Source organism: Ahaetulla prasina, chromosome 1 (genome assembly GCF_028640845.1).
Source record: "Ahaetulla prasina isolate Xishuangbanna chromosome 1, ASM2864084v1, whole genome shotgun sequence".
Classification (NCBI taxonomy): domain Eukaryota; kingdom Metazoa; phylum Chordata; class Lepidosauria; order Squamata; family Colubridae; genus Ahaetulla; species Ahaetulla prasina.
Window position 1 is genome coordinate 254864 of NC_080539.1, and position 27598 is coordinate 282461.

At 45.5% G+C, this 27598-nt stretch overlaps 1 protein-coding gene across 1 annotated transcript; it reads right to left on the reverse strand.

Moving 5' to 3' along the window:
• Nucleotides 1–9930: 9930 nt before the first annotated feature.
• On the reverse strand, nucleotides 9931–27492 carry TLCD2 (TLC domain containing 2). Its single transcript, XM_058164141.1, has 4 exons — nucleotides 27123–27492; nucleotides 26958–27040; nucleotides 12739–12821; nucleotides 9931–11405 (listed from the first exon to the last, which is right to left on the reverse strand). Exons 1-4 carry the CDS (start codon nucleotides 27293–27295, stop codon nucleotides 11049–11051), a joined length of 696 nt encoding a protein of 231 aa, XP_058020124.1. The 5' UTR covers nucleotides 27296–27492; the 3' UTR covers nucleotides 9931–11048.
• Between the last annotated feature and the right edge of the window lie 106 nt (nucleotides 27493–27598).

Here is a 27598-nt window from a genome sequence, read left to right on the forward strand (position 1 = left end):
AACATAGTGTAAGCCGCCCTGAGTCTTTGAAGAAGGACGGGATATAAATGCAAATAAAAAAATAATAATTTCTATTCTCTCCTATTCTCCGCCACTTGCTGCCATTTGGCTGGATCTGCATACTGACCGGGGCTAGCACAGCAACTGGTTCAGCCCATTTATTGACCCAGAGGATACATTTGATGCATTGCTCAAGGCTCAGGAAGTGCCGTTATTGAGGCTGAAAGGCTTCGTGCTCCACCACCCCTTCTGTGGCTTTTCTCGCGGCCAGCGGGCTCGCCACGAAAGGGTCTGGGCAATCCCCGCGCCAGACGGAGTGAGAAATGAATAAGCAGAGTCCAATTCTCCTCGGGGTGAGCGAGCCCCGAGCTAGCTCGAAACAACCCTTTTATTAAGATTAGGGGTTAGGGGTGGGTTACAGAAGGTAAGCAGGGGTGGTTACATATTAGCATATATTCAACACGTGAACACGTGACTACAAGCACATCCACAAGCCTATGATTTTGGGAGAAAGATCATGATTCTTGGGAGGAGTTTTACCATGAAGTGGTTCTTTGTTCTCTGCTTTTTGCCTACGTGGTACAGCAAACAGAAATACATCTTGAGACATCCTGACTACATACTAATAAATCTCATATAATTGTGTGTAGGAGCAAACTTCTTTTGAAGCTCTGTGAAGTTGACCTTATCAGAGAAGGAATGTTCTGTGGCTATCTCATAGGTGTTGTTACATTTACTGGCAAACATCTTTGTAACCTTGGCATCAAACAGATTTCTGCTTACATGATAACAATTAGCCAGACTTACCTATGCTGATATTTTTGCACATAAGCAATTTCTCAAAACTTGCTCATGCTTATATTTGCACATAAGTAATTTTATAAACAGTTTCATAAAGGGGTTCATATGGCATAATATCGCAACATCTCCTCTGTTTTTATTTTTAGGACCAGACAATCAGTCGGTTTCATGGTGGTGTAAACACAGATATTAGCCATACTATCCTTGTCTATTTCTTTTCGTCAACCAGGCAGGAATTGTTAGGTGCAGTTTGGGTGTAATCATCTTGAGTTCTTCAATAGCCAGTAAAGATAAACTTTTAGAAATTGTTCTAACAAAAATAGGTAGAATACAAGGTAAAATTATACATCCTAATGCAATTATACCAACTACAACTATAATAGCTTGTAAATCATATCAAAGTTAAGTCCTTAGTTTTTCTTTGAGTCCTGTACAATGTCAGATGGTCAGTATAGAAGCAGCATTCTTCCTTTAAACCACACACAATCCACCTTCTTGGAGAAAGAAAAGGCCAAAGGAGCGATAAATGTCTCTTGTAGGAAGAAAAGAGTCAGTTGCCATCAATCTTTTGATGGTAGGGACTGATATGTCGACCAGGGCCTCAAGGTCTCACCGTTGATGTGGATGTTCGCTGCTGACAGAAATCTCAAAATACAAATCCTTACATGAATACATTAAACAAGAAAAACCAAACTGTCTTAAAAGTCTTTTGATCGTTACATGTTTAAAAGACATGAGAAAGGGTCCCCTCCTCCTCCCTTTCTGGGTGAAAAAAGGCATTGTTGGAGGATTAGGGAGGGGGCCAAGGGGGAATAGATAGCTTGCATGTAGAACTGAAATAGAAACAACAAACATACAAATCTCAGTTTTGTTTTTTAACAAAGGTACTATGTGGAAGACAGAGAAAAAGACAATCAATCAATAAAAACCCAACTCCCACCCTTTTTATTTATGTGTGGAAGTTGGTCACTAACAAAACCATGCTATCAAAAACTTTCAAAAACAAACCACATTATATCTTAGCAAAATCACCATCTGTCTTACTTTACTCATACTTTTCTAACTTCCTAAAACTTTCTCAGCACTAGTATCAAAACATCCTCTTAACTCTCTCTTCACATACTGTAACCTTCTAATTTATCACATCCTATAACTTTCTAACGTATCTCTGAAATAGTTCCTAAAACAGGGCACATATTGTGCTGCTAAAAAGAAAAAGAAACAATACAAACAGCAAATAAGGGTTTAAACTTTTGGGTGAGTCAGTTTATGTGGAAAACCTGAGTGCATTTTTCAAAAAACAGATAAGAAGATAGCCATTTGTCTGAAATGCTATAGGGTTTCCTGCCTGGGCAGGGGGTTGGACTAGAAGACCTCCAAGGGTCCCTTTCAACTCTCTTTATATATGTTAACAGGTTCAAAAATACAAAGCTAAATGAAACATTTTGAGTCAAACTCAGTGCTTTGAAAACATTTATAAAGGTATAGATTTAATCAGGCAGTTTAAACCTCAAAAAGTTCCAGAAAAAGGAAAATTAAAAATTAAAAGCAAAAGCAAAATTGTATGTAGGGTTAAAAATTAAAATCAAAATTGTTTTCAGGGTTAAAAAGAAAATATATCTGCATAGTTTTGTACATAGCTTTTTACAAAAGCAATGCTTCCAGAGAGCCTAATTGCCCCTCCCTTCTCAGACAAGAAAGAAGAGAGAAAAAAAAATGGAGTGGGGGTGAATGGTTCTCCCCCGTAGCCCACCCTTTTCCCTGGCACTGCAAGGAACCAAGGGGGGGTAGTTAAGATAAGCCAGCGAGGAGAGAGGGAGAGAAAAAAACTTTTAAAATTAGTCTGAGCTATCGCACCCATGGGGGAAAAGGAGGGGTGCACTGGGGGAAGGGAGGCAGTGTCCAGTAGCTGAAAGGCAACAGGGAACTACAGTATTCTTTCTAGTTGAGGGATGGCTGAAGGGGACCGTCTTTAACCAAATACGGTCTGGTGTGTCTGGCTGGAACCCAAAGCACTCGGTCCGGCAGCTGGATGGCTGTGTAACCTCGACCCCAGGTGATGAGATCAGCAGGCCCTTTCCATGTCAGGTCAGGTAATTCGCGGTAGTATACCTGTGGTTTGGGTAGACCTGCAGATGGGGAGGGAAAATGTCGCTCTGCAGCGGTCGCGGCGGTTGTCCAGTTAAGTTTAAAAATTCAACACATATAAACAACGATTCAAGGTATCTTGCACTGCTGGGAGGCCAGGGCATTTTCCCCTGTTGTTTGGTGTATCGGTCAAGGGCTGTTTTAATGTCTGGTTGGCGCGTTCTACCAGAGCTTGACCTTGGCTGTTGTATGGAATTCGAATTTGTGAGTAATGTTCCACCGTCCATGAAGTCTGCAAATGCAGCACTGGTGTAGGCAGGACCATTATCTGTTTTTAGTTCTTTGGGGCATCCCAGCGATGCAAAGGTCCGAATACAATGATTGATTACATGTTTAGTGGCTTCTCCCCTTTGTGGGGTGGCCATGATGAAGCCTGAGAAGGTATCCACTGATACATGTAAGAATTTCCATGGAGCAAAGGATGGATATTGAGTAACATCCATTTGCCAAAGTTGACAGGCCACTGTTCCTCTGGGGTTGACCCCCATCGGAAGAGAGTTACCTTGGCGGCTGCAGGTAGGGCATTGATGTATTATAGCAGATGCCTCAGCAACCGTTAAACCAAATTGTTTCATGAGCGCCTTTTTATTTTGATGAAAATAAGCGTGACTCTCCCAGGAGATTGGGGAGAGAGACAGAACAGATAGTGAAGTACTAACAGAGGCAGCGGCAGCTGCAGCATCAACCACATTATTGCCTTTTGAAGTATACCAGGCAGAGGCTGGTGGCTTCGAATGTGAAACATGAAAAGGAAGATGTCGAGCAGAAATGAGTGTTTGTAGTTTGAGAAACAAAGATAGCAGTTCTGCATCGAGGGAGGGAGCCAGATATGACTCATAGAGAGAGCTAATAATTTGAGTGACATATAGACTGTCTAAGATGAGATTGAAAGGTTCATCAGAAAAGTTTTGAAAAGCCAATATAGAAGCAAAGAGTTCTGCTCTCTGGGCAGATTTTTGAGGAGGAGTAATTTTAGTGTACCACTGACCACCTTTCTGCCAAGCACAGGCACCATAAGACTTGCTGCCATCAGCAAAGACAGTGAGGGCATTAGGTAGTGGTTGGGGAGAGGAAGGGGAATTCAGGAGAAAGGAATGGTTCTTAGAAGTAGCAGTCGTGGGTCTGGTGGTGGATGGCAGGAGACTTCTCCTGGCCATTCGGCAAGTGCAAATTGCAATTCATCAGAAACAGACAACAAAGATTCCCAAATAGACAAAGAAAAAGGAACATATAAAATAGATGGTTCTATTCCAGCGAGGAGTTTACTCCTAGATCTAATCTTTGTAATGAGCTGCGCTAATTGTGTAGGCTTTGAAGTTAAAGAAGTGCGTGAAGTGTGAGGAAGATGAAACCATTCTAGGATTAGAAGTTTCTCCTCCTTTTGAACTAATGCCCCAGTAGGGAGCATTACAGTGTTGACAATGAGCATGCCAAATGGGATGTTAGGGGCAAGTCTGTCTACCCATATGTGTTTTAGGGTTAGATTGACTTGATGCATGGCATGCGTTTGTTGATCGGTCAGTTGTATACGGTCTGATGGTTGAGAGCCTTGTGTGAGGGCTGTGAACAGTGGAGATAATTGAGCAGTGGTTAGAGCTGTGTAAGAGCGAATCCAATTCAGTGTCCCCAAGTATTGCTGTAGCTGAACTAAAGTGGGCTTGTTTGAAAGGTAGAGGGTTGGCACATTTGGGGCCGCCGCTGACCTGAGAACCGTATATCCTAAATAAGAGAAAGGGGGGTGGGATTGAATTTTTTCTGGGGCAACAGTAAGGCCACCCTTCTGAAGGGTGTGTAATAGTTTTGGCAATTGCTGTTTGACTGTGCCTGGGGGCCCAGGCGCAGCGACAAGAATGTCATCCATATAATGATACACAAGAAAAGAAGGGAACAAAGAACGAAAAGGTTGGAGAATTTTATCTACATGATATTGACAAATCACAGGACTATTGATCATTCCCTGTGGGAGGACCTTCCATTGGTATCTAGTTGTGGGTTTAGCATTATTAAAAACCGGGACTGTGAAAGCGAATAATTGTTTATCTTTAGGGTGCAAAGGAATAGAAAAAAAGCAATCCTTTAAGTCAATGATTAAGAGGTCGTAATCTTTAGGAATCAAATTTGGATTGGGGAGGCCGCATTGTAGCGCCCCCATTGGGTGAATAATAGTATTGATTTTACGGAGATCCTGAAGGAACCTCCATTTTCCCGATTTCTTTTTGATTACAAAGACCGGGGTATTGTAAGGACTTAGGGAAGGCTCAATATGTCCTTCCTGAAGCTGCTCTTGTACAAGCGAATGAAGTGCAGCAAGTTTTTCCTGAGTTAGTGGCCATTGATCCACCCACACCGGGGTTTCAGATTTTAGGGAAAGAGGAAGCGGAGCAGGAGCAGAGAAAATCATTATCAGTCAAGAGTTAGTCTAGCGTGAAACTGCTGCATAAGATCTCGCCCCCATAAATTTATGTGCAAAGGAAGAATAACAGGCCTGACAAAAGCGATCGTGGAGAGTCCGGGATTTCACTGGAAGCCAATTTCTGCTGACCTGGGCGTGCTGAACGCCTCCGACACCACGGACTGCTGGAGAGGAGTCAGTGGGCCAGGCGGGGGCCATTCTTCAGAGCGGATTACCGATACGTCCGCACGGTATCTAAAAGACCAGAAAAGGATTGGTCCTGTATTACAAAATTGACAACCGCCGACTTCTTAGTGGCTTCTGTATAGTTAGAACATCAGGCGGAAAGGAAGTAGTAATAGCGGGGAGAGGGGAGAGGAATCATAGTAGCAACAATATCCCCTTCATTAATGAAAACCTCTACGGTGACCATGAAAGCAAGAGCAAGAGAGGAAAGGTCTTCAGAATTTCGAAGGAAAGGTGAAGCGAGGACACCCTGCACAACCAAATTGTGATGTGGAAAAATTATAGCAGGGGTGAGTTCTGGTTCAGGGACAGCGATAGCAGGTTTGAGAGGAACGAAATAAGCAGTTGCGGGAGGGAGCAATGACCGATTTAGCCGCTGTGAGTTCAATGATGTCTGGAGGTAATTCTGAGTAATCATCCTCAGCCTTGGGCGCGGGGCTAGCTGAAAGCCCCTTATCTAGTTTCCCGAGACTGGGGGGGAATCACGGCAGTTATTAGCCCAGTGAAACCCTTTTCTGCACTTTGGACAGACCGTTTTTGGTTTTCCAACTTGATGTCGGGCATCTGAAAAGGCACCGCCGCGGGGCCTTGACATCTTGATTTAAAATGTCCGGGCTTGCCACAATTGAAACAATTGCCTGAAGGACGTTGGCCCGATGGTTGCAAAGCAGCGGCCAACGCCTCCATTTGGAAGGCAGTGGAGCCAACCTTGCGACATGCTTTAAGGTAATCAGCAAGGTTCAGCACAGGATTGGAAAGGAGGGGGTGAAGGATCTTCTGACAATCCGTATTCGCATTTTCATATGCGAGACGTTTGACCAATTCGGTCCTAGCCTCCTCATTGTCAACCTGGCGAACAACTGCTTGGGTCAACTTGTCAATGAAATCAGAATACAACTCATTGGGTTTCTGGCGGATAGAAGCAAAAGAGGAGACGGATGACTTAGGGTCATCCACTTTGAGAAAGGCAGATAAGATTATGGCATTAAGTGGAGGGAACAGGGTACGGGGGGAAGCAGCTTGCAATGCAATGGTGTTAACAGCACCTTCCCCTAGAAGATGGTCAGCGGTGATGCCGGCCGGGAGGTTCCCGCGGGCTACCGCCACTCTTACCCCTTGCCGCCAAACAGATTCAAAAATCAGAAATTGCGAAGAGGAAAGAAGCATAGAGGCAATATTTTTCCAATCTTCCGGAATCAATTCATGACCATTGGCCATGGAAGTAAGCAAACCCCTGGTATAAGGACTCTGAATCCCATATTCTGCCACTGCCCTTTTAAGATCTTTAACCATTTTGAAATCAAGGGTTGATGACCTCGAATTTTTTGATTAGGATTTTGCGGGTCATCTATAAGGGCAACAGGAAACATTTGCAAATCCTCTAAGGAAAGGTCCCCCGTTGCCATCGCTCTCTTCAGTCCAGCTGCGAGAGCAGAATGAGACGAAGTCTCCCCGTCCGCAGTTAGCGGAGGCGGAGGGGGGGCAGATGGTGGAGATGTTTCAGTTAAAGAGGCAATGTTGGAACATTTTACCTCAAGAGATTTTTGCTGCGTGGAGGCATCCTCGTATGGAGGTGGAGATGCAGCGTTGAGCGCCATGGCATCGCCGAATCTCTGATAGCCTCTTCATAAATCTCCAGGCTAATAACAATTACTTGACAAGTTACAATCAAATCATGATTGGCTTTAGGGGGGTCATTTAAATATTTCAATATGCGCCTCCATTTTTTAGATGTAATATCCCCTGAAGGGGGATAGCTGGGATATTTTTGCCAAATGAATTTCAATAATTTGACTAGATCATTTGCTGAAATTGAGGGTAAAGGTTTGCCATGGTTCATACAAATAATTTTTGCAGCCTTAATAAGGTCTCCAAGTTCTTGGAGGTGCGTAACCTGGCCCTTGGACAACCCGTTCCCCATACTTACTAAGTCTTACGACTGCGGAGCGCCTCACTGGCGAAAGTACGGGGGCATCAAGGCGAACAACCAGGACCGGGGATCAAATCACGTCGGGGTCACCAGTTGTGGCTTTTCTCGCGGCCAGCGGGCTCGCCACGAAAGGGTCTGGGCAATCCCCGCGCCAGACGGAGTGAGAAATGAATAAGCAGAGTCCAATTCTCCTCGGGGTGAGCGAGCCCCGAGCTAGCTCGAAACAACCCTTTTATTAAGATTAGGGGTTAGGGGTGGGTTACAGAAGGTAAGCAGGGGTGGTTACATATTAGCATATATTCAACACGTGAACACGTGACTACAAGCACATCCACAAGCCTATGATTTTGGGAGAAAGATCATGATTCTTGGGAGGAGTTTTACCATGAAGTGGTTCTTTGTTCTCCGCTTTTTGCCTACGTGGTACAGCAAACAGAAATACATCTTGAGACATCCTGACTACATACTAATAAATCTCATATAATTGTGTGTAGGAGCAAACTTCTTTTGAAGCTCTGTGAAGTTGACCTTATCAGAGAAGGAATGTTCTGTGGCTATCTCATAGGTGTTGTTACATTTACTGGCAAACATCTTTGTAACCTTGGCATCAAACAGATTTCTGCTTACATGATAACAATTAGCCAGACTTACCTATGCTGATATTTTTGCACATAAGCAATTTCTCAAAACTTGCTCATGCTTATATTTGCACATAAGTAATTTCATGAACAGTTTCATAAAGGGGTTCATATGGCATAATATCGCAACACCCTTCAGCCCTCCTGAACCCATTGACTGAACCGTCTTTGGGATTTAACAGATTAACAAGAGTTGGAAGGGACCTTATAGGTCATCTAGTTCAACCCACCCACCCCCTGCTCAAGCAGGAGACCCTACACCCTTTCTGACAAATGGCAGTCCAATCTTTTCTTGAAAGTCTCAAGTGATGAAGCTCCCACAACTTCCGAAGGCAACTTCTGTTCCATTGGTTGATTGTCCTCATGGTCAGAAAGTTCCTCCTCATTTCTAGATTTCTAGACTCTCTCTTTGATCAGTTTCCATCCATTGTTCCTTGTCTGGCCTTTAGGTGCTTTGGAAAACAGCTTGACCCACTCCACTCTGTGGCAGTCCCTCAAGTATTGGAAGACAGCTATCATGTCTCTCCTGGTCCTTCTCTTTACTAGACTAGCCATGCCCATTTCTTGTAACTGTTCTTCATATGTTTTAGCCTCCAGTCCCCTAATCATCCTGGTTGCTCTCCTCTGCACTTTTTCTAGAGTCTCAACATCTTTTTTATAGTGTGGCAACCAAAACTGGATGTAGTACTCTAGATGTGGTCTTACTAGGGCTTTATAGAGTGGTATTAGTACCTCACTTGATCGTATCCCTCTGTTAATGCAATTTAAGATTGCATTGGCTTTTTTAGCTACCACTGCACACTGCTGGCTCATATTTAGCTGGTTGTCCACTAAGACTTCAAGATCCCTCTACCGTCACTGCTATTAAGCCTGGTTTCCCCCAGTTTATATGTGTACTTTTGGTTTTTCTTACCTAAGTGTAAGATTTTACTTTTCTCTACACTGAATTTCATTTTGTTAGATAGGGGCCAGTGTTCAAGTCTGTCAAGATCCATCTGGATCTTGGGCCTATCTTCTAGGGTGTTAGCTATTCCTGCCAGCTTAGTATCATCTGCAAATTTGGGGAGTTCCCTTTCTATTCCTTCATCTAAGTTGTTTATGAAGATATTGAAGAGTACTGGACCTAAAATAGAACCTTGTGGCGCTCCACTGCTTACTTCTCTCCATGTAGACTTAGACCCATTAAGGACTACTCTTTGAGTACAGTTTGCCAGCCAGTTGCGAATCCATCTGGTGATGAAGCTATTTATCCCACTTTTTCTAGCTTATGAAGATGTAGGTTGTGGTCTACTTTATCAAATGCCTTGCTGAAGCCTTAAGTATATTATGTCCACATAATATACGGATTTTGGGGGGGAGGGGACTTTTCCACTCCACCCCCTGCCAGAGACATCAGACCCAAAGAGGCTGAGATGGAGGTCCTTCCTGTCCATCGGCCAGAAAACCACCAACTGTTTCTTTGTAAAATGTATCTGAACATGGTTGCAGAAAGCAATTCCAATAAAGAAGAATATTTGTACCTCAGTTGTTGAACTCTACATCCTCAGGTGTCCTTGAGTTCAAGTGCCGCTTGCAGATGTAACATCATCTGCATGAATGAGCGTGGGGTCTGGTCACTGTCTATATACAGTAGCTGGCCCTGCCAGTGTTGGAGGAAGTTTTTTTTTCCTGGCAGAACATACTAATGTCCATCCGGGGACATCTACCACCTCTCCTTTGCGAGTTGTATCATCTGTGCACATCCCCATTTCTGTTCATACAGATGGTACAAACTCCATATGTTCCCACCCTGGGCAGCCGCTTTGCCTTCAGACTCCTTGCTTTCATGATCCAAGACTTCCCCTCCGCCAACCTCAGAGGCTCTGTCTGCCTGACAAGCAGGGCCAAAAAATTAGCATTCAGTAAAGTTTCTTTATTATTGTGTGCAAACACATCTTCTAACATCTTGTTACACAAAGAAAAAAAAATCAGATAACTGCTTTGTAATCCTAGGTTTAGAGATAATTACTCAGCACTTAGTGGGCGAAAGGCACTGGCAGTTGGCATCAGGGTGGTAGTTCCAGGGACGGGCCTGGGAATCTAGCCTTTGGCTCCGTTGGGGAAGCTGGAATGGGCAGAGACTGACAGCAGCAAACATGCCTGAGTAGCCTTGAATGCTGCCTTCCTGGGCTCAAAGGAAAGGAAGGGCTGCAGGACTTGCTTGTAACTCTTGGGAGGGAAGTTGGACAGTGATGCTTCCAGCAAAACCCAGAGGCTTTGATCCGTCCTTGCTTTTTTTTTCATTCCCATGATTCCCAAGGCCTGGGTCTGTTCCGGTCCCTTGTGTACCTGCACTGGTGAAATTTAGCTACAGAGTGTTAGCAATCAAAACCCTGAATGGAAAGGTAGCAACTCCCAGGGAGGCTACTTAAGAAGTGCTAATTTCCAGAGAGTCTGTGCCATGGGCATCAGAGAGGGGAAGGTGAGACAGTCTTTCTGCCACACCCTTCCACAGCCTGGCAGCATCTCGGATATTGCCATGGGGCAGGGGTGGAAGGGAAGGGGTAAGGTGAAGAGCACCTGTTCCCAGGAGGCTCACCTTGCTCAGGAAAGTGTACAAGTAAACATCAGAACACAGATGCACAGGGTGAAGTCATTTCAATAAGCCCCCTCCCTCGTGGAAGGCAAAATGAAGGCCACCTTGCTGTATTGTCATCGCTCCCAGCCTTCCTGCCAAACAGCACCACGACACTGTTCCACAGGGCTCTCCGGAAAGGCTGGCCCTGCTCACGTCTGCATTGCTTGGCAGCAGGGGGGCTCCCAGAAGCTGGGGAAACTCTTGTCCCCCGTCTGCTTGGAAGCTCTGCCTTGTTCTGGCTCGCTCTCCCTTGCTCTGGTGCTTGGCGGGGAGCTGCTACTTCTTGTGAGATGGGAGGAAGTCGCTGCGGAGCAGACGGTAGAAGAGGACAATGTTGATGGACAGCATGATGGCCATGCCCACTGTGCCCATGGCATAGGGGACTGCCGGGACGTTATCCCGGTTAAGGGCCAACCAGCGGCTCATCCAAGCCAAGATCAGGATACGGAACACCAGGTAGGTGCCAAGGTTGACAAGGCTGGCGAGGCGGAAGGAGGCGGTGTTGGCCAAGCCAGCCATCTGCAGGATTGTCCGCAGGTGTAGGAAGACAGAGTTGATCTCCACCAGCAGAGCCACCATTGCGAAACCCACAAAGCGACGAACCAGGAAGGCAAAGCCAAAGCAAACAATCACCTGGAAGACAGCAAGGCTGAGTAGCTCTTCCCCCAGCAGCATCCTGCCCCTGACCCGCCCCCACCCCTGGCAGAAACAGCAGGAATCTGGTTGCAACGGATAGGAACCTTCTGCTCCTGATCGTCACCCCTGAAAGCAGCCAGCAGCTCTCGGGGTGCTCCTGCTGCCACTGCCTGCCCCCCAGCTGTTCTTACAGGGCAGATCACGGCCTGACTCCTGATCCATGAAGCAGACCAGCCCCCAGGCTTCTGTTTTGCTCCCACAGACCTCAGAAGGGGCTCCGTGGCAGAGGGCAGGACAGATAAGGCTGCAGTCGACTTGATGCCTATAGCCCCACCCCCCGCACCCCCAGCCAGAGTTTTAAAAATTAGTTCTAAGCCTCTCAAACGCACGTCCCACCTCTCTTCAACTATGACCCCTGTCCACTTTCTGTGGTTGATGGAAAGTACACACAGGTTTCCCTATGCATCCCCACATCTTAGCCCCCAGCAGAGTGGCAGCTACTTACAGGAGGGGGCAGGGAAACCCCTCCATTGACGGGAGTCAATTCAAAGCATCCATTGCTGAGGACTGGAGTCTCCTTGAACAGCTTCTGCAGAACAAGTCTGTTTCCCACCCCCCCTTTCCCCGGCACCACCCTGCAAGGTGTAAAGGCGGATTGTCAGGAGTTTAGCTGTTTAAGTTGGAAGCCAGTCTCAGCCTCTGCTAAATTTAATTCTGACGTGGGCCATCTAGATATCAGGAGAGATGGCAACTCCCTACTGAGGCTGGTTTTCAAAAGCACACCGGCTCCCTTCCTGCAGGAGTCCCAGGTGACCCTTGGCCAGGCATCATTGGCACAGGCTCAGAGATCCTTCTGCCTTCATGTCCCCTCTCCTGCATTGAGGCTGAGGGTTGGCATCCCGACCGACATGAACTATAGCAGAATGAAGGGGATTCCTTCCTCCTTGCTATAGCCCAGCCTGCCCGGTCAGATGGCCAGTGGACAGCGGGTTGGCACAGCTGCAGCAATCACTTGGGCTGAAACAGGTTGGACCCTGTGGTCTAGGCAAGGGCCTGGCAGCAAACAGCAAAAGACCAAGTCAGGGCCAGGCGATGTTGGAGACCCCTGCAGGGACACCCTTGCTATGACCATGTGCCCTGAATCCCATGCTCCTTGTTCAGCGGACAAAACTGTCTCCTCCCCCAGGAGGAGCTCAACCCAAGCCAGAAGAGGTCTCTGCCAGCTCACCCAGCCACAGGCGTCCTGCACCCTCAGAGCTTGGCTGCTCTTCCCAACTCACCCCTTGCCTGGAACAGCCACATCATCTTAACATGAGAGACAGTAACTCACCACAAAGTGATGGAAGAGTAGCTCCCAACATTTCTGAAGCTTCTGATTACATATCATGTCCAAGAAGTCCTGCACAAAATACCCTGTGGAAGAAGAGATGTCCCATCAACAAGTAGCCGGTTCTCTCTGCCAGATTCACAAGTCCTGGCTCAGGAACCTGGTTTTCCTTCCAGGGTTACTCCATGCCTGCTTTCCAGACCAGCTGAGTGACTGGGAAGGTCAAGCAGAATCGGATCCATGAGGTGGTGAAAGTGGACGAACCAGGCAACCAGGGAAGCTAAGAGGAGCCTTGCCACCTTCATTCCGGGTTCATTTCTAAGGCTGAATGCTGGGATGAAGTTTAGCCTGGCTTAGGCCCAACCCTCTTCCACCCTTCCCCATTCCACCCCCACTGTCTGCAAAATCTCTCAGGAAGCATCATCAGGAGGGGAGGCTGTCAAAATGGTTTTGTCTCCTCTGGGCCAGGAAGTGGATTCCCAGCTATGGTCTCGCTTCATCCTGCTGTTTTGCCATCAAGTTGCAGCGTGGGATGTCTTTAAACTTTATGCTTTTACTTTTGTTTTTACTCCAATTTAAGTGGAACAAATGGATGAGAATTGTAACTTTTTAGGGTACTGAGACGGGCTGTAGTTTTTGCACACTGTGCTTAACTAAGCTGACTAAAGAGCTTGTGGGTGTCTTCACATGCCATGCCAACCTTTCACCAAATCATCGCAATGTGGGTTGGAGGGACCGTGAAGGTCATCTTGTCCAACTCTCTGGAAGGCAGGGAAAAGAATGAAACTGATCATGAGGTTCAGCTGCCCAGCTTGCTCTTAAAAACTTCCCAAGATAGCAAATTCAGAGTTTCAGTAGACAAATCTTTTCTTCCATATGTTTTTCCTAATAATTCAGCAAAATCTAGGAAACTGCAACCCCACACCCCCACCGTCTATAGCCATGGACGAGAAATCCTGTGCTCTTCTCTATGGGACCCTTTTATGCCCCCAAACATAGCTATCCAGTTTCTCCCTCACCTTTCTGTGGTCCAGAGCGAACATAGAATCAGGACCTTGGAAAGGGTGCTGGAGGCCTTCCCTTCCCAAGCTCCGCCCAGAGCCTGCTGCACAAATGGCAGCCCGGTCAGTCGTTGCCTGAGAACAACTCCAGGAGGCCAGCTGGTCACTGTTTCAGAGCACGTGCAATCCGGAGATTCCTGCTGGTTTCAAGCTTGGATCGCCCTCTGTAAAGCTTCAGCCCATTGACTCTCGGCCTCTCCTTGGAGACTGTGCAGAGTAAAACCAGGGGCTCTTCCCCACTGTGGCTATTCAAGTGGGGCCTGTTGTGTGTCCATTCTTGAGCATAAAAACAGCCAGCTATTTCCTTCTCCATGGGATTTAGCCGCCCATTTACTCTTTCCATTGCTCAGTGCCCTTCTTGTAGCATTTGGGCAACCAAGAGGATATAGTCTGAGCACTGCAGCCACAGAGCACCATGGCACTTGTATCACTTCCCATGTTCTTGTCCCGCGTTCCAATGTTGGGGCAACCCAAGATTGCATTGGCTCCTTCAGCAGCTTCCGCAGACTGCTAGCTCATGCTTCATCGTGCCTCCCCGCCCCCCAGCCCCGGGGAACACCCAGATCGTACTACTTGTTCCACAAGGCCAGCACCAGCAGCCGCTCCACACAGGGCCTGTCCCAAGGGGCCTTCTCTGAACCAGTTGCACCCCATCTAGATCCTTCTTGGAATGTGGGTCCAGAGTCACACAGAGAACCCCAGGGGAGCTGAAGGGAGCAGAGTTACTTCTAGCCTCTGTGATGTGATGCTTCCTCTGAGGCAGCCCAGGGTGGCCTCAGTCCTTCTAGAGGCTTGCTATCCCAAATGCTCATCTTCAGCTTGTTATCAAGGATCTCGCAGCAGCTGCAGCAGCAGCCACAGCAGCAGCATGACCTGTGTTGAAATGCCCAGCTGAAAAAAATCCTAACGGTGAGAGCAAACAACTTATGAAATAACTTCCCTCCAGAAGTTGTGGGTGCTTCAACACTGGAGTTTTTAAAGAAGAAATTGGACAGCCACTTGTCTCAATTGTATAGGGTCCCCTGCTCAAATTGGACTGGAAGACCTCTGAGGTCCTTTCCAGCTTTATTATTCTACGTTCTAAGAAAAATGGCTGGGCCTGGCTCAAGGCCACACCTTCCCTTTTAAGGAAGGCAGATGACTTAGCACAAGATCCTAGGCACACAGGCCAAGAGGGGGAAATGCCAGAGGCACCTGGAGCGTGGCATTATATTTCTTGGATACAGAACACAAAAAGCAGCAAGAAAATCAGAGAAGCGAGATGCACAACGGAGCCTCGATGATGGCAGCTCTGGAAGCTGCAGATGGCTGACAGGATAAGAAAGGAGATGGGATCTGCTGGAAGGGACTTCATTGGGCAGGGGAGCAGAGGGGAGCCTGCAACTGTTCCAGATCCGGCGGCTAAATTGGCAGGAGAGCAAGGACTGCGAGCAGAGACGAGACATATAAAATGTTCTACAGGTGGCACCTGCCCCCTTCGAGACTAGCGAAAATGTATCCCAAAATGTCTCCCATATGCTGGAAATGTAAAAATAAAGATGGAACATATTACCATATGTGGTGGTCCTGCCCCGAATCACGTAAATATTGGTTAAAAATTAAAAAGTGGCTACAAATGAACAATTGGATCTAGAACCCGAACTTTTTTTATTGGGGATTTAAAAAAAAAATACTTGAAGACTATAAAATATTTAATACTACATATATTAACTGCTGCTAGGATGGCCTTTGCTCAATGTTGGAAACAGCCATGTGTGCCCTCAGAGAGACTTATTATACAAAAGATTATGAATTGCGCAGAAATGGACAAATTAACTCTGAGTCTGAAGGGTAAAGAGACATCAGTATTTTATGGTATATGGGAACGGTGGTATGGATGGATGGAAAGGAGATAGGAATATTTAGTTACTAAGCATAATCAATAGATAAAATAAGAATACAAATATGTAGAATTTAATGTTTGTCATTATTGCACGGATTATTGTCAGATGAAAAACACCACAAATAACTGTTAAATGATAAAAAAAAAAAAAGAAAGGAGATGGGATCTGCTGGAAGGGACTTCATTGGGCAGGGGAGCAGAGTGGAGCCTGCAACTGTTCCAGAACCGGCGGCTAAATTGGCAGGAGAGCAAGGGCTGCGAGCAGAGACAAGACTGTTGCTTTGGAGTGGCTCCTGCATTTTCTAAGTGCGAGGGCAACATCTGGATCCTGGGAAATAACCTGCTGAGGATTAATCAGCAGCTCACAAGGCAAAGAGGCTGCCATTCTGGACAAGAAAGTGAAAAAAATAGCATAGTTCACTGGAAGGAAATCTAAGCAATGAGAAGAGCATCTTGGGAAGACACCCTTGGGCTCACCTTTGCTCTGCCAGGACCCAAAGGAAAGCTGGTAGCTGCCCAAGGCAGCCTCTCTAAGGAGGGATGGAAGCACTTTGGGTGGCCAGTAGAGGAGTGGGGGAGGCGGGAGGGGAGTTGAAGGCCCTCCGGTGAGAAGTGCACGCCATCACTCTGCTAAACAAATAATTCCCTCAACACAGTCAAACTATTTACTAAATCTGCACTACTATTAATCTTCTCATCATTCCCATCACCCATCTCCTTCCACTTATGACTGTATGACTGTAATTTTGTTGCTTGTATCCTTATATTTTATACTGATATTGATTGTTTCCCGATTGCTTATTTGTACCCTATGACTATCATTAAGTGTTCTAAGTGTTGTACCTTGATAAAGGTATCTTTTCTTTTATGTACACTGAGAGCATATGCACCAAGACAAATTCCAATCACACTTGGCCAATAAAAAAATTCTATTCTAGAGTAGGTGAGGAGTATCTTACAAGTGCTTTTGAAACCATGGGGAAGGTCCCCGTGGGGAAGGCCAAGACAAGCATAATAATAATAATAATAATAATAATAATAATAATAATAATAATAATAATAATAATAATAATAATAATAATAATATTTTAATTTTTATACCGCCCTTCTCCCGAAGGACTCAGGGCGGTGAACAGCCAAGTAAAAACAATACAATATATTACAATAAAAACTATTTAAAAAACTTATTCAATGTGGCCTAAATTTAAATATAAAATACATAATATAAAATAACCCCATTTAAAAACGAATTAAAAACCCCTATCAAGCCAGTCCTGCTCGGAAGAATAGGTACGTCTTCAGCTTGCGGCGAAAAGCATACACCACTTTGGCTGTGATAAAACAGCCATCCCATGGCTAGCCCTGAATGACTCATCACAGGGAGCTCAGTTGCTGGAAGAGAGGTCCCAGCACGAGGAGAAGCCACCTTCTCACACGAGGACAGGTTCATCATAAAAAAGAAACGTGAGAACAGGTGGGTGGAAAGGCAGTTTTCTCGAAAAGGCCAGTATGGACAGAGGCCATCCCAGGCTGGTTAGAGCAAATCGTTGCTCACAGAGGTTTAAGAGCAGCTGGCACAGGGAAGAGAAGCACATGGGCGGCGGCAGCAGCAGCAGCAGCAGCAGTAAAGTGCTGCTTAGTCGAAAACTACAGACCGATCTCCCTTTGCTGCGTCACCTGCAAAGTCATGGAATCTATCATCAACCAATCCATTACCTCACACTTAGAAACTAACAACCTACTCTCCAACAAACAATTTGGTTTCAGGAAAAAATTATCATGTAACTTACAACTTCTCCACTGCAAAAACATATGGACTTCAAATTTTGATCAAGGCAAATCAATAGATGCAATCTACATAGACTTCTGCAAAGCTTTTGACTCAGTAGTACACGATAAACTTCTCCTTAAACTAACATCCTATGGCATCTCAGGACCCCTCCACAAATGGATATCTGCTTTTCTGTCTAACAGACAACAAGTGGTCAAAATTGGCAATGCTTTATCAAATCCTGTTCCTGTCAAGAGTGGCGTTCCTCAAGGCAGCGTCCTTGGACCAACACTCTTTATACTATACATTAATGATCTCTGTGACCACATCTCAAGTAATTGTGTTCTCTTTGCTGATGATGTCAAGCTATTTAGCACCACAGACAATACTTCTATCATTCAAAACGACCTTGATCATCTATCCGCTTGGTCTAAACTTTGGCAGCTCCAAATTTCAACCAGCAAATGCTCAGTCTTACATATAGGAAAAAAGAACCCAAAAACTAAATACATACTAGATGGACATTACCTTACAGACGACCCCCATCCCGTTAAAGACCTTGGAGTTTTCATGTCAAATTATCTAAGTGCCAAAACCCACTGCAATTACATAGCAAAAAAAGCTCTAAGAGTTGTAAACCTAATTTTGCATAGCTTCTTTTCCAAACACACCACACTACTAACCAGAGCATATAAAACATTTGCTAGACCAATTCTAGAATACAGCTCGCCTGTTTGGAACCCTCACCACATCTCTGACATCAATACAATTGAACGTGTCCAGAAATATTTTACAAGAAGAGTTCTCCATTCCTCTGAAAACAATAAAATACCTTATCCCACCAGACTTGAAATCCTAGGCTTAGAAAACTTGGAACTCCGTCGCCTTCAACAAGACCTAAGTTTAACTCACAGAATCATCTATTGTAATGTCCTTCCTGTCAAAGACTACTTCAGCTTTAATTGCAATAATACTAGAGCAACTAATAGATTTAAACTTAATGTCAACCGCTTTAATCTAGATTGCAGAAAATATGACTTCTGTAACAGAATCATCAGTGCTTGGAATACTTTACCTGACTCTGTGGTCTCTTCTCATAATCCTAAAAGCTTTAACCAAAATCTTTCTACTATTGACCTCACCCCATTCCTAAGAGGACCATAAGGGGCGTGCATAAGCGCACAAACGTGCCTACCGTTCCTGTCCTATTGTTTTTTTCTTTTTCCTATATATATATATGCTTATACCTTTATATACTATATAACCTTTCTGTATGATAGTTACATGTACTGTTGTGACAAAATAAATAAATAAATAAATAAATAAATAAATAAATAAATAAATAAATAAAGTGTTTGGGAGACCCTTGGACAGGCGTGATTGGCAGGAATCACAGTGGAGGGAGGAAAGGTCCTGTCTGGAGAGCCAGTGGCTTGGACCAAGCAAGCTGATGGATAGGTTCCTGTGGAAAGGGCTCCCATGGTGCCAGGTCCTTTCTCCAGAGTTGCTGTAGACATAGGAAGATCTTTGGCTAAAGCAACCTAAGGCAGTCTTTCTCCATCTTGGCTACTTTAAATTATTTAAAATTATTAAGGCAGCATATAAATAAAGTAATGGTGTAAACTAACTGTAAATGTGCTTTTATCTGTTCAATCAGTGACATCATCCAAGGAAGTAAATCCCACAGGATGCAGGCATCAATCACTGGTCTGACTCTCCGTACACAACAGCCCCTCCCTCCTGACCCCCCAGGTCAGGATGGCCACCACACATGACACCTTGAATTGAATCCCATTAGGGCCAACCCTAAGCACATAATTAGGCTAAACCTAGCCCTAATTCTATATGGATTCAAACCAGAAATGAAGGAATGATGGACTGAACTCTAGGCTCCATTGAACTGGGGAAGCAAATCCTATTTTGTACATTGTGAAATAAATAATAGCCTAATGATGCCTTTCCCCTTCATGGATTACTGCCTTGTCGTGATGAAGGGATTTGTAGCTCAATGAAGTTATGAGCTATGCTGTGCAGGGCCACCCAAGATGGACAAGTCATAGCAAAGAGTTCTGACAAAACATGATCCACTGGAGAAGGAAATGGCAACCCACTTCAGTATCTTTGTCATGAAAACCCCAGGGACAGTACCAAACAGCAAAAAGATATGACGCTGGAAGATGAGCCCCTCAGGTCGGAAGGTGTCCAATATGCTGCTGGGGATGAGCAGAGGGCTAATACTAGTAGCGCCAGAAAGAGCAAAGTAACTGGGCCAAGGCCGAAAGGACGCTCAGCTGTGGATGTATCTGGTGATGAAAGTCCAATGCTGTAAAGATCTATTTTCCATAGTAACCTGGGATGTAAGATCCATGAATCAAGGCAAGCTAGACATGATCAAACAAGAGGTGACAAGACTGAACATCGACATCTTTGGAATCAGCGAACTAAAATGGACAGGAATGGGTGAATTTAATTCAGATGACCATCAGGTATACTACTGCGGGCAAGAACCCCTGAAAAGAAATGGAGTAGCCTTCATAGTCAATAAAAGAATAGGAAAAGCAATACTGGGATACAATCCCCCAAATGACAGAATGATTTCAGTTCAAATCCAAGGCAGACCATTCAATATCACAGTAGTCCCAAATCTATGCCCCAGCCACTGCTGCTGAAGAGGATGAAATTGACCAGTTCTATGAAGCCCTACAGCATCTTATAGAATTAACACCAAAAAATGATGTCCTTATTGTCATGGGGGATTGGAATGCTAAAGTAGGAAGCCAAAAGATAACTGGAATAACAGGTGAGTTTGGCCTTGGAGTACAAAATGAAGCAGGGCACAGGCTGATAGAATTCTGTCAAGAGAATAGAATGGTCATAGCAAACACTCTTTTCCAACTACCCAAGAGATGACTCTACACATGGGCATCACCAGACGGTCAACACAGAAATAAGATTGACTACGTGCTCTGCAGCCAAAGATGGAGAAGCTCTATACAGTCAGTAAAAACAAGACCAGGAGCTGACTGTGGCTCAGATCATGGGCTTCTTGTTGCTAAATTTAGGCTTAAATCGAAGAAAGTAGGGAAAGCCCCAGGCCACTCAAGTATGAACTAAATCATATCCCTGATGAATATACAGTAGAGGTGACAAATAGATTTAAGGAATTAGATCTGATAGACAGAGTGCCTGATGAACTATGGACGGAGGTTCGCAACATTGTACAAGAGGTAGCAACTAAAACCATCCCAAAGAAAAAGAAAGGCAAGAAAGCAAAACGGCTGTCTGAGGAAGCTTTGCAAACAGCTGAGGAAAGAAGGGAAATGAAAGGCAAGGCAGAAAGAGAAAGATACACCCAATTGAATGCAGAATTCCAGAGAACAGCTTGAAGAGATAAGAATGCCTTCTTAAATGAACAGTGCAAAGAAATAGAAGAAAACAATAGACTAGGGAGGACCAGAGAATTCTTCAAGAAAATTGGAGACACGAAGGGAACGTTTCATGCAAAGATGGGCATGATAAAGGACCAAAATGGCAGGGACCTAACAGAGGCAGAAGAGATTAAGAAGAGGTAGCAAAATTACACAGAAGATCTATACAAGCTTAACGTCCCTGATAACCACGATGGAGTGGTCACTGACCTTGAGCCAGACATCCTAGAATGTGAAGACAAGTGGGCCTTAGGAAATCTGAGCAACAACAAAGTTAGTGGAGGTGACAGTATTCCAGCTGAGCTATTCAAAATCATAAAAGACAATGCAGTAAAAGTGCTAGACTCAATTTGCCAGCAAATCTGGAAAACTCAACAGTGGCCACAGGATTGGAAAAGGTCAGTTTACATTCCAATTCCAAAGAAAGGCAATGCCAAAGAATGTTCAAATTATCCATTTCACATGCTAGTAAAGTTATGCTTAAGATCCTACAAGCTAGGCTCCAGCAGTATGGGGATCAAGAACTACCAGAAATACAGGCAGGATTTTGAAGAGGCAGAGGAACTAGAGATCAAATTGCCAACATATGCTGGATCATGCTAGGGAGTTCCAGAAAAACCTACTTCTGCTTCACTGACTATGCTAAAGCCTTTGATTGTGTGGATCACAACAAATTGTGGCAAGTTCTTAAAGAGATGGGAGTACAAGACCATCTTATTTGTCTCTTGAGAAACCTATATGCGGGTCAAGAAGCAACAGTGAGACTGGACACAGAACCACTGATTGGTTCAAAATTGGGAAAGGAGTCCTGCAAGGCTGTATACCAGTGATGGCTAACCTTTTCGGCACCATGTGCCGAAACTGGAGTCCATGTGTGCGCATCAGAACCTGGAAGAGAGCAGCTGGCCTATGTGCATGTGTGCGGTGGCCAGCTGCTCTTCTGGGTTCCGGTGCACATGCACACTGGACAGCCGGTCGGGTGTGCATGTGCACCAGGCTGCTAATCTCTTTTGGTTCTGGTGTGTGCACTTCAGTTTTGGCACTTCGGCATGCGCGTGCCAGAACCTGGAAGAGCAGCTGGCGACAGGGCGCGTGCCCGTAGAGAGGGTTCTGGGTGTCACCTTTGGCACGCATGTCATAGGTTTGCCATCACAGCTGTATACTGTCGCCCTGCCAATTTAACTGATATGCAGAGCACTTTGTGAGAAAGGCAGGGCTAGATTAATCAAAAATTGGAATTAAGATTGCTGGGAGAGACTTCCAGTGGCTCCGCTCTCTCCGAAGGACGCCCTAAGGGCGCCCGCGCTGGGATTCTGTAAAAAAGCTGGTGAAAACAGCGAATATCAGCTGTTCGCCAGCTGAAAGTACTTTCCCCGGTAAAGGGGAAGGGAAAGAGCAGAAGAGGGAAAGATAGAACTCTCTAGAGACCCCTCTTGGGGAACTCGAAGGGGAAAGTTCCCTGGAAATCCCTCTGCAGCAGCTCCAGCCCCAGCGTGTCTCTGCTTCATGCAGAAAGAGAAGAGAGCGACCATCTCTGCTTCAAGTGATTGTTATGGATATTTATAAGCAGACGGAATAAACACAGGAGATCAGTCATTTAAATTGCAAGTATTAAATCTGACTTTATTTTTTTTTAAACTTTTTTCTTCTTCTTTCATCTACAATCAACATAATGAAATAAAATGGCATTTACTTGCTGAGAAAGTGAAAGTGAATGGAGACTTTATCTTATTGTGCTGGACTGTGGACTGTTGGATTATTTTAGTTTGTTTAAGTATTTTATAAGGGGATTCTCAGCAAGAACTTTGCCATGAAGGTTCTTTCATAAGAATGGATTTGTGACTTTATACAGGATTATACAGAAAGAATGTATTTAATTATTCAAAAATACGAATTGATAAAAAATGGAGATGTTTTGGATGAGAGTTTGGAGGAAATTAACCAGTGTAATCAGGACTTGGAAAATGGAATGGAGGAGATACAAACAAAAGTGGATAAATATGAAGATATGATCGTGAATAAACAAGTTGATGTAAAGAAGTTTTTTTAAAAAAGTTTGGATGAAATGCCTGAATTTGTGCTACAGGAGTCTGTCTCCCGAACCGAAAAAATTCACAGGGTTAATGCTTTCCAAGAGTTCTCTTTTCGGACTGATGGAATATACGGCAGTAACTTGTGGATTCTTGGACATAAGGAACTACTGGGAAATATTGTGACTGACTTTTCAAAAGGAGTAATGAAGGAAAGACAGAGACTAATGCATAAAAAAAAAATGGCAAGAGACAAAAGTATTATCCTTGAAAGAAGTTTTTTTTTGAAATATTAACAGATAAAAATATTAGCATCCCTGAAAGACAATACGTGAGGAAGATCTGGAAGAAATGGGTTGATTATATGTTTTATATCTATCATGAAAGACTAGATATTTGGATTTATACTGGATTTTGACGAGGAAGGACTAAAATTGAATAGATATTGTAATTTCCTGTATTGAAATTTTATAATGTGTTGTACTGAATTTTAAATAGAATATTCTCGAAAGATCTTATGTAAGAAAGACCTGGGGGGGAAATTATATGGTTATAGAAGCTATAAGGGAGATATTCTCTGAATTGGATTGGATTTTTATCCTTTAGCTGGTTTTAAATACTTTAGGATTAATTCGTTCTATTGACTTATATATTTTATTACTGTTTATTGTTAATTTTTTTGAAGGATTTTGGTTATGTAAGGAGGAAGTCAGAGCTAGAGAGGGAAAATTGGTATAATAGTTTTGGGGGAAAAATTTTTTAGCATATGTTTGTTTTATTTTTAACTATACCTTGTGCTTGTTCCGGGAAGTCAGGGGGGGAGGGGGTTTGTGAAGGGAGGGGGGTTGGGGGGAAAGGGGGAAAAATTTTTTTGTAAAACTTTTTGAATAAAAAAAAAAAAAGATTGCCGGGAGAAATATCAACAACCTCAGATATGCAGATGATACCACTCTACTGGCAGAAAGTGAAGAGGGACTAAAGAGCCTCTTGATGCGGGTGAAGGAGGAGAGTGCAAAAATTGGCTTGAAAGTCAACATTAAGCAAACTAAGATCATGGCATCCGGCCCTCTCAATTCCTGGCAAATAGATGGGGAAGAAATGGAGGTAGTGACAGATTTTATTTTCTTGGGTTCCAATATCACCATAGATGGGGACTGCAGCCAAGAAATTAAAAAACGTTTGCTCCTGGGGAGGAAAGCTATGGGAAACCAAGACAGCATTCTAAAAGGCAGACACATCATCCTGCCAACAAAAGTGTGTATTTTATTTATTTTTTATTTTATTTATTTATTCGATTTTTATACCGCCCTTCTCCCGAAGGACTCAGGGCGGTGTACAGCCAAAAATAAAAACAAACAATACAATATACAATTTAAAATACAAATTAAAAAACTTATTTTATAATTGGCCTAAAAAACTTTAAAATATATAAAACTAAAATCCCATTAAAATTAATAATAGATAATTTAAAATCAATAAAATTTAAGCCAGCCCCGCGCGAATGAAAAGATGTGTCTTCAGTTCGCGGCGGAAGGTCCGAAGGTCAGGTATTTGGCGTAAACCCGGGGGAAGCTCGTTCCAGAGTGTGGGAGCCCCCACAGAGAAGGACCTTCCCCTGGGGGCCGCCAGCCGACATTGCTTGGCGGACGGCACCCTGAGAAGTCCCTCTCTGTGAGAGCGTACGGGTCGGTGGGAGGCATGCGGTAACAGCAGGCGGTCCCGTAAGTATAGTCAAGGCTATGGTTTTCCCAGTTGCAATGTATGGCTTTGAAAGTTGGACCATAAGAAAGGCTGACGGCAAAGAATTGAGGCCTTTGAATTCTGGTGCTGGAGAAGACTCCTGTGAGTCTCTTGGACTGCAAGGGGATCCAACCAGTCAGCCCTAGAAGAGATCAACCCTGACTGCTCTTTAGGAGGCCAAACCCTGAAGATGATGCTCAAATACTTTGGCCACTTAATGAGAAGAAAGGCCACTGGAGAAGAGCCTAATGCTGAGAAAGATTGGGGGGAAAAGAAGAGTGGAATGGCAGGGAAGGAGGTGGCTGGATGGAGTCATGGAAACAGTAGGCATGAATTTAAATGAACTCCAGAGGATGGTAGAGGACAGGAAGGCCTGGAGGAACATTGTCCATGGGGTTGCAAAGGGTAAACAACCCTAAAAACAACAATGATGCCTTTAATTTTTGTGGAGTTTTAAAATCAGCACCTTGAAAAGAAGCCCCTGAAATGTAGCAACAAGCATTTCCAGCTTTTTCTAAAAGGTTTTATTTCTATGCAGTTTTAAATCATTCCCTCGAAGGGGGGGGATTTTTTTTTTAAACCCTAGCAGCCTTAGTGAGATTAACTTAATCCTAACCCCAAACTTAATCCTATGGGGATTCAAATTCCTTTTGTAACAGTTAAAGACATGCAAATTATAACCTGAAAATAGACAGCAAGTTTGCATTAGCACAAATACACATTGGTGTGTTTGTAAACATTTTGAAGCAGCACCTTAATAAAGTTTTATTCCTAATAAAGAAATAAATAATTTTAACTTGGAAAAAATAAAGTTTTATTCCACCTGGCTCCAGCAAAAACCAGGAAAATTTAACTAGGAACCAAATACGACCAAGCAGCCACCAACCAGGCCTCCAACAACAATGCTTGTTACCTGCACATCTGGACATATCAGAGGCTGATTCTGGTTTTACCACTAGCAATGCCCATTAGTAGGTGGTTATTTTACCCGCTTAAAGGACCCAGTGGTATTGTCATTGAAGAGCCTGGGCTGCCCCTAATACTGTAAATTTGTCTAAGGAAAAGGAGGTGTGGGAAAGACTGTAGGGAAAACTTTTAAACTGAGTTTAAAAGTACACTGAGAGCATATGCACCAAGACAAATTCCTTGTGTGTCCAATCACACTTGGCCAATAAAATTCAATTCTATTCAATTCAATTCTATTCTAAAGAGGAAAAGTATTTTAAGGTGGGCCACCATGTCAGGGTATCCAGCCTGAAAGGGAAAAGGGGCTCTCAGCAAACCTCCAGAGATGAATCGCCTCTGCTTGAACAGCAAGAAAACCTGGTTTGCAGCTGACTTCTTCTCCAGCGCCTTTGAGCCAATGTCCAACTCAGTTGATTGGTATGTGTGTGCGCGCAGATGAAGTGCAAGGGACAGGGAAGGGCCCTCTCTGGCATTTCTTAGTGCAACTCTTCCCATGGTGGTCAGTTGTCCTTTTGACCACGGATTCCGACTCTCCCAGAACAGCAGGAAGTGGGGACAGGGGAGGCTGAGCTGACAGTCGGGACTCCTTTGGAATCCCCCACCCCTCGAGGAATCAGAGACAGGTGCGGCAGACTGAAGTCACAGCTCTGGTTATCCCTCCTCACTCACCCCATTGTCAGACTCTGACCCAGGTTCCAACCCGGAAGAGCAGTTGGTGGTTTAGCCGCGCCCCGCCCCGCCCGCCTTCCTGCTGTTCTGGAAGGGTGGACTTTCCCCATCACGTCCCTCCAGAATTCCTGAGAACCGCAATCCATCCCACCTGAAGAAGTAAACTTTACGGAACGATCCTGTCTGTCGCTCCTTTGCCGCAGTTAAGGGGGGGTGGGGCGTTGGGGGAGACCAAGCTGTAAGCTTCCGTCAAGAGGAAGGGGCAGGGGCCGTCTCAGGCAGCAGCGGCCGTCTCAGGCAGCAGCGGCTGCCACGGAGCAGGAAAATGGAGCGATTGTGTGCCCCCGCGGTCACATGAAAGGAAGGGGACGGCGAGGGGCTCGCCTGGCACCAGTGCCCTAGTGCCAGGCGGCAGATGCCAGCATAGAAGCGTGGAGGAGGCTGCTCTCCAAGGTCGGCAACGTGCAACTGGGCTGCTCTCCCCATCCAGCGGGAGAAAAGAGGGGTGCGGCTGGCCACAGAGTTGGGGGCACTTCTCTGCTTTAGCTCTATCCCTGCGTCGCAGGAGCCCTTTCAAACTCCTGTCTTGCCTAAGCCCTGCCCTGCTCTTCGCCAGCCGGGGGGGGGGGGCGGCTGGTCGGGGAAGGATCCGTCTGGGGCGAGAGAGGCACTTACCGATGGAGATGCCCAGCAAGCAGTGCGCGGAAGGCGAGAAGTGGTCGATGAGATCCTCGCCCATCGGGGGGTAGAAGTAGAATCTGCGGGCGGAGAAAGGGGGGCTGTGTGAGTGGTCGCCCGGCGCGGTTCCACCTGCCCACCACTACCACGACCCCCACCCACCCGAGGAGGGCCCAGGAGCCGCTCAGCAGGCTGTGGGCAAGCGACGTCCAAATGTTGCGCCACTTCCAGCGGACGGGCTGCGCCGGGGAGGGCGGCGGCACCAGGCGTTCCAGGAGGTTGTTGAGCAGCCGAAAGGCGCCCACCGAGCCCCCCAGCAGCAGCACTAAATCCATCGCGTGGCTGCCTGAGCCCCGAGCCCGCCGGCCCGAGCCCGGAGCGGAGCGCAGCAAGCCCGAGGGCAGCGGGGAGCCAAGAGAGCAGAGGGCCGGGCGGGAAAGGGGCAACCACGGAGCGGGAGGAGTCGCGAGGTGTGACAGCGGACAAACCGTCCCCCGGCGGCGCCGTCCATTGGTTCCGGCCGTCCCGTCTCCATGGCGACGCCCCCCCCCGCTCGGACAGAGAGCCCTGACCCGGCACTGGCTCCCCTGCAGGGAGCCTCGCCCGCAGTGCCGCCTGAGGAACTCTGGCAGCCGCCC

Excerpts from the sequence above, each read along its gene's own strand:
- TLCD2 (XM_058164141.1), bottom strand. The coding sequence starts at position 27,295 with ATGGATTTAGTGCTGCTGCTGGGGGGCTCGGTGGGCGCCTTTCGGCTG. Across the intron at positions 27,041-27,122 it reads GGCTCCTGGGCCCTCCTCGG|ATTCTACTTCTACCCCCCGA; the intron begins GTGGGTGGGGGT and ends CTCCGCCCGCAG. Across the intron at positions 12,822-26,957 it reads CTTGCTGGGCATCTCCATCG|GGTATTTTGTGCAGGACTTC; the intron begins GTAAGTGCCTCT and ends CTTCTTCCACAG.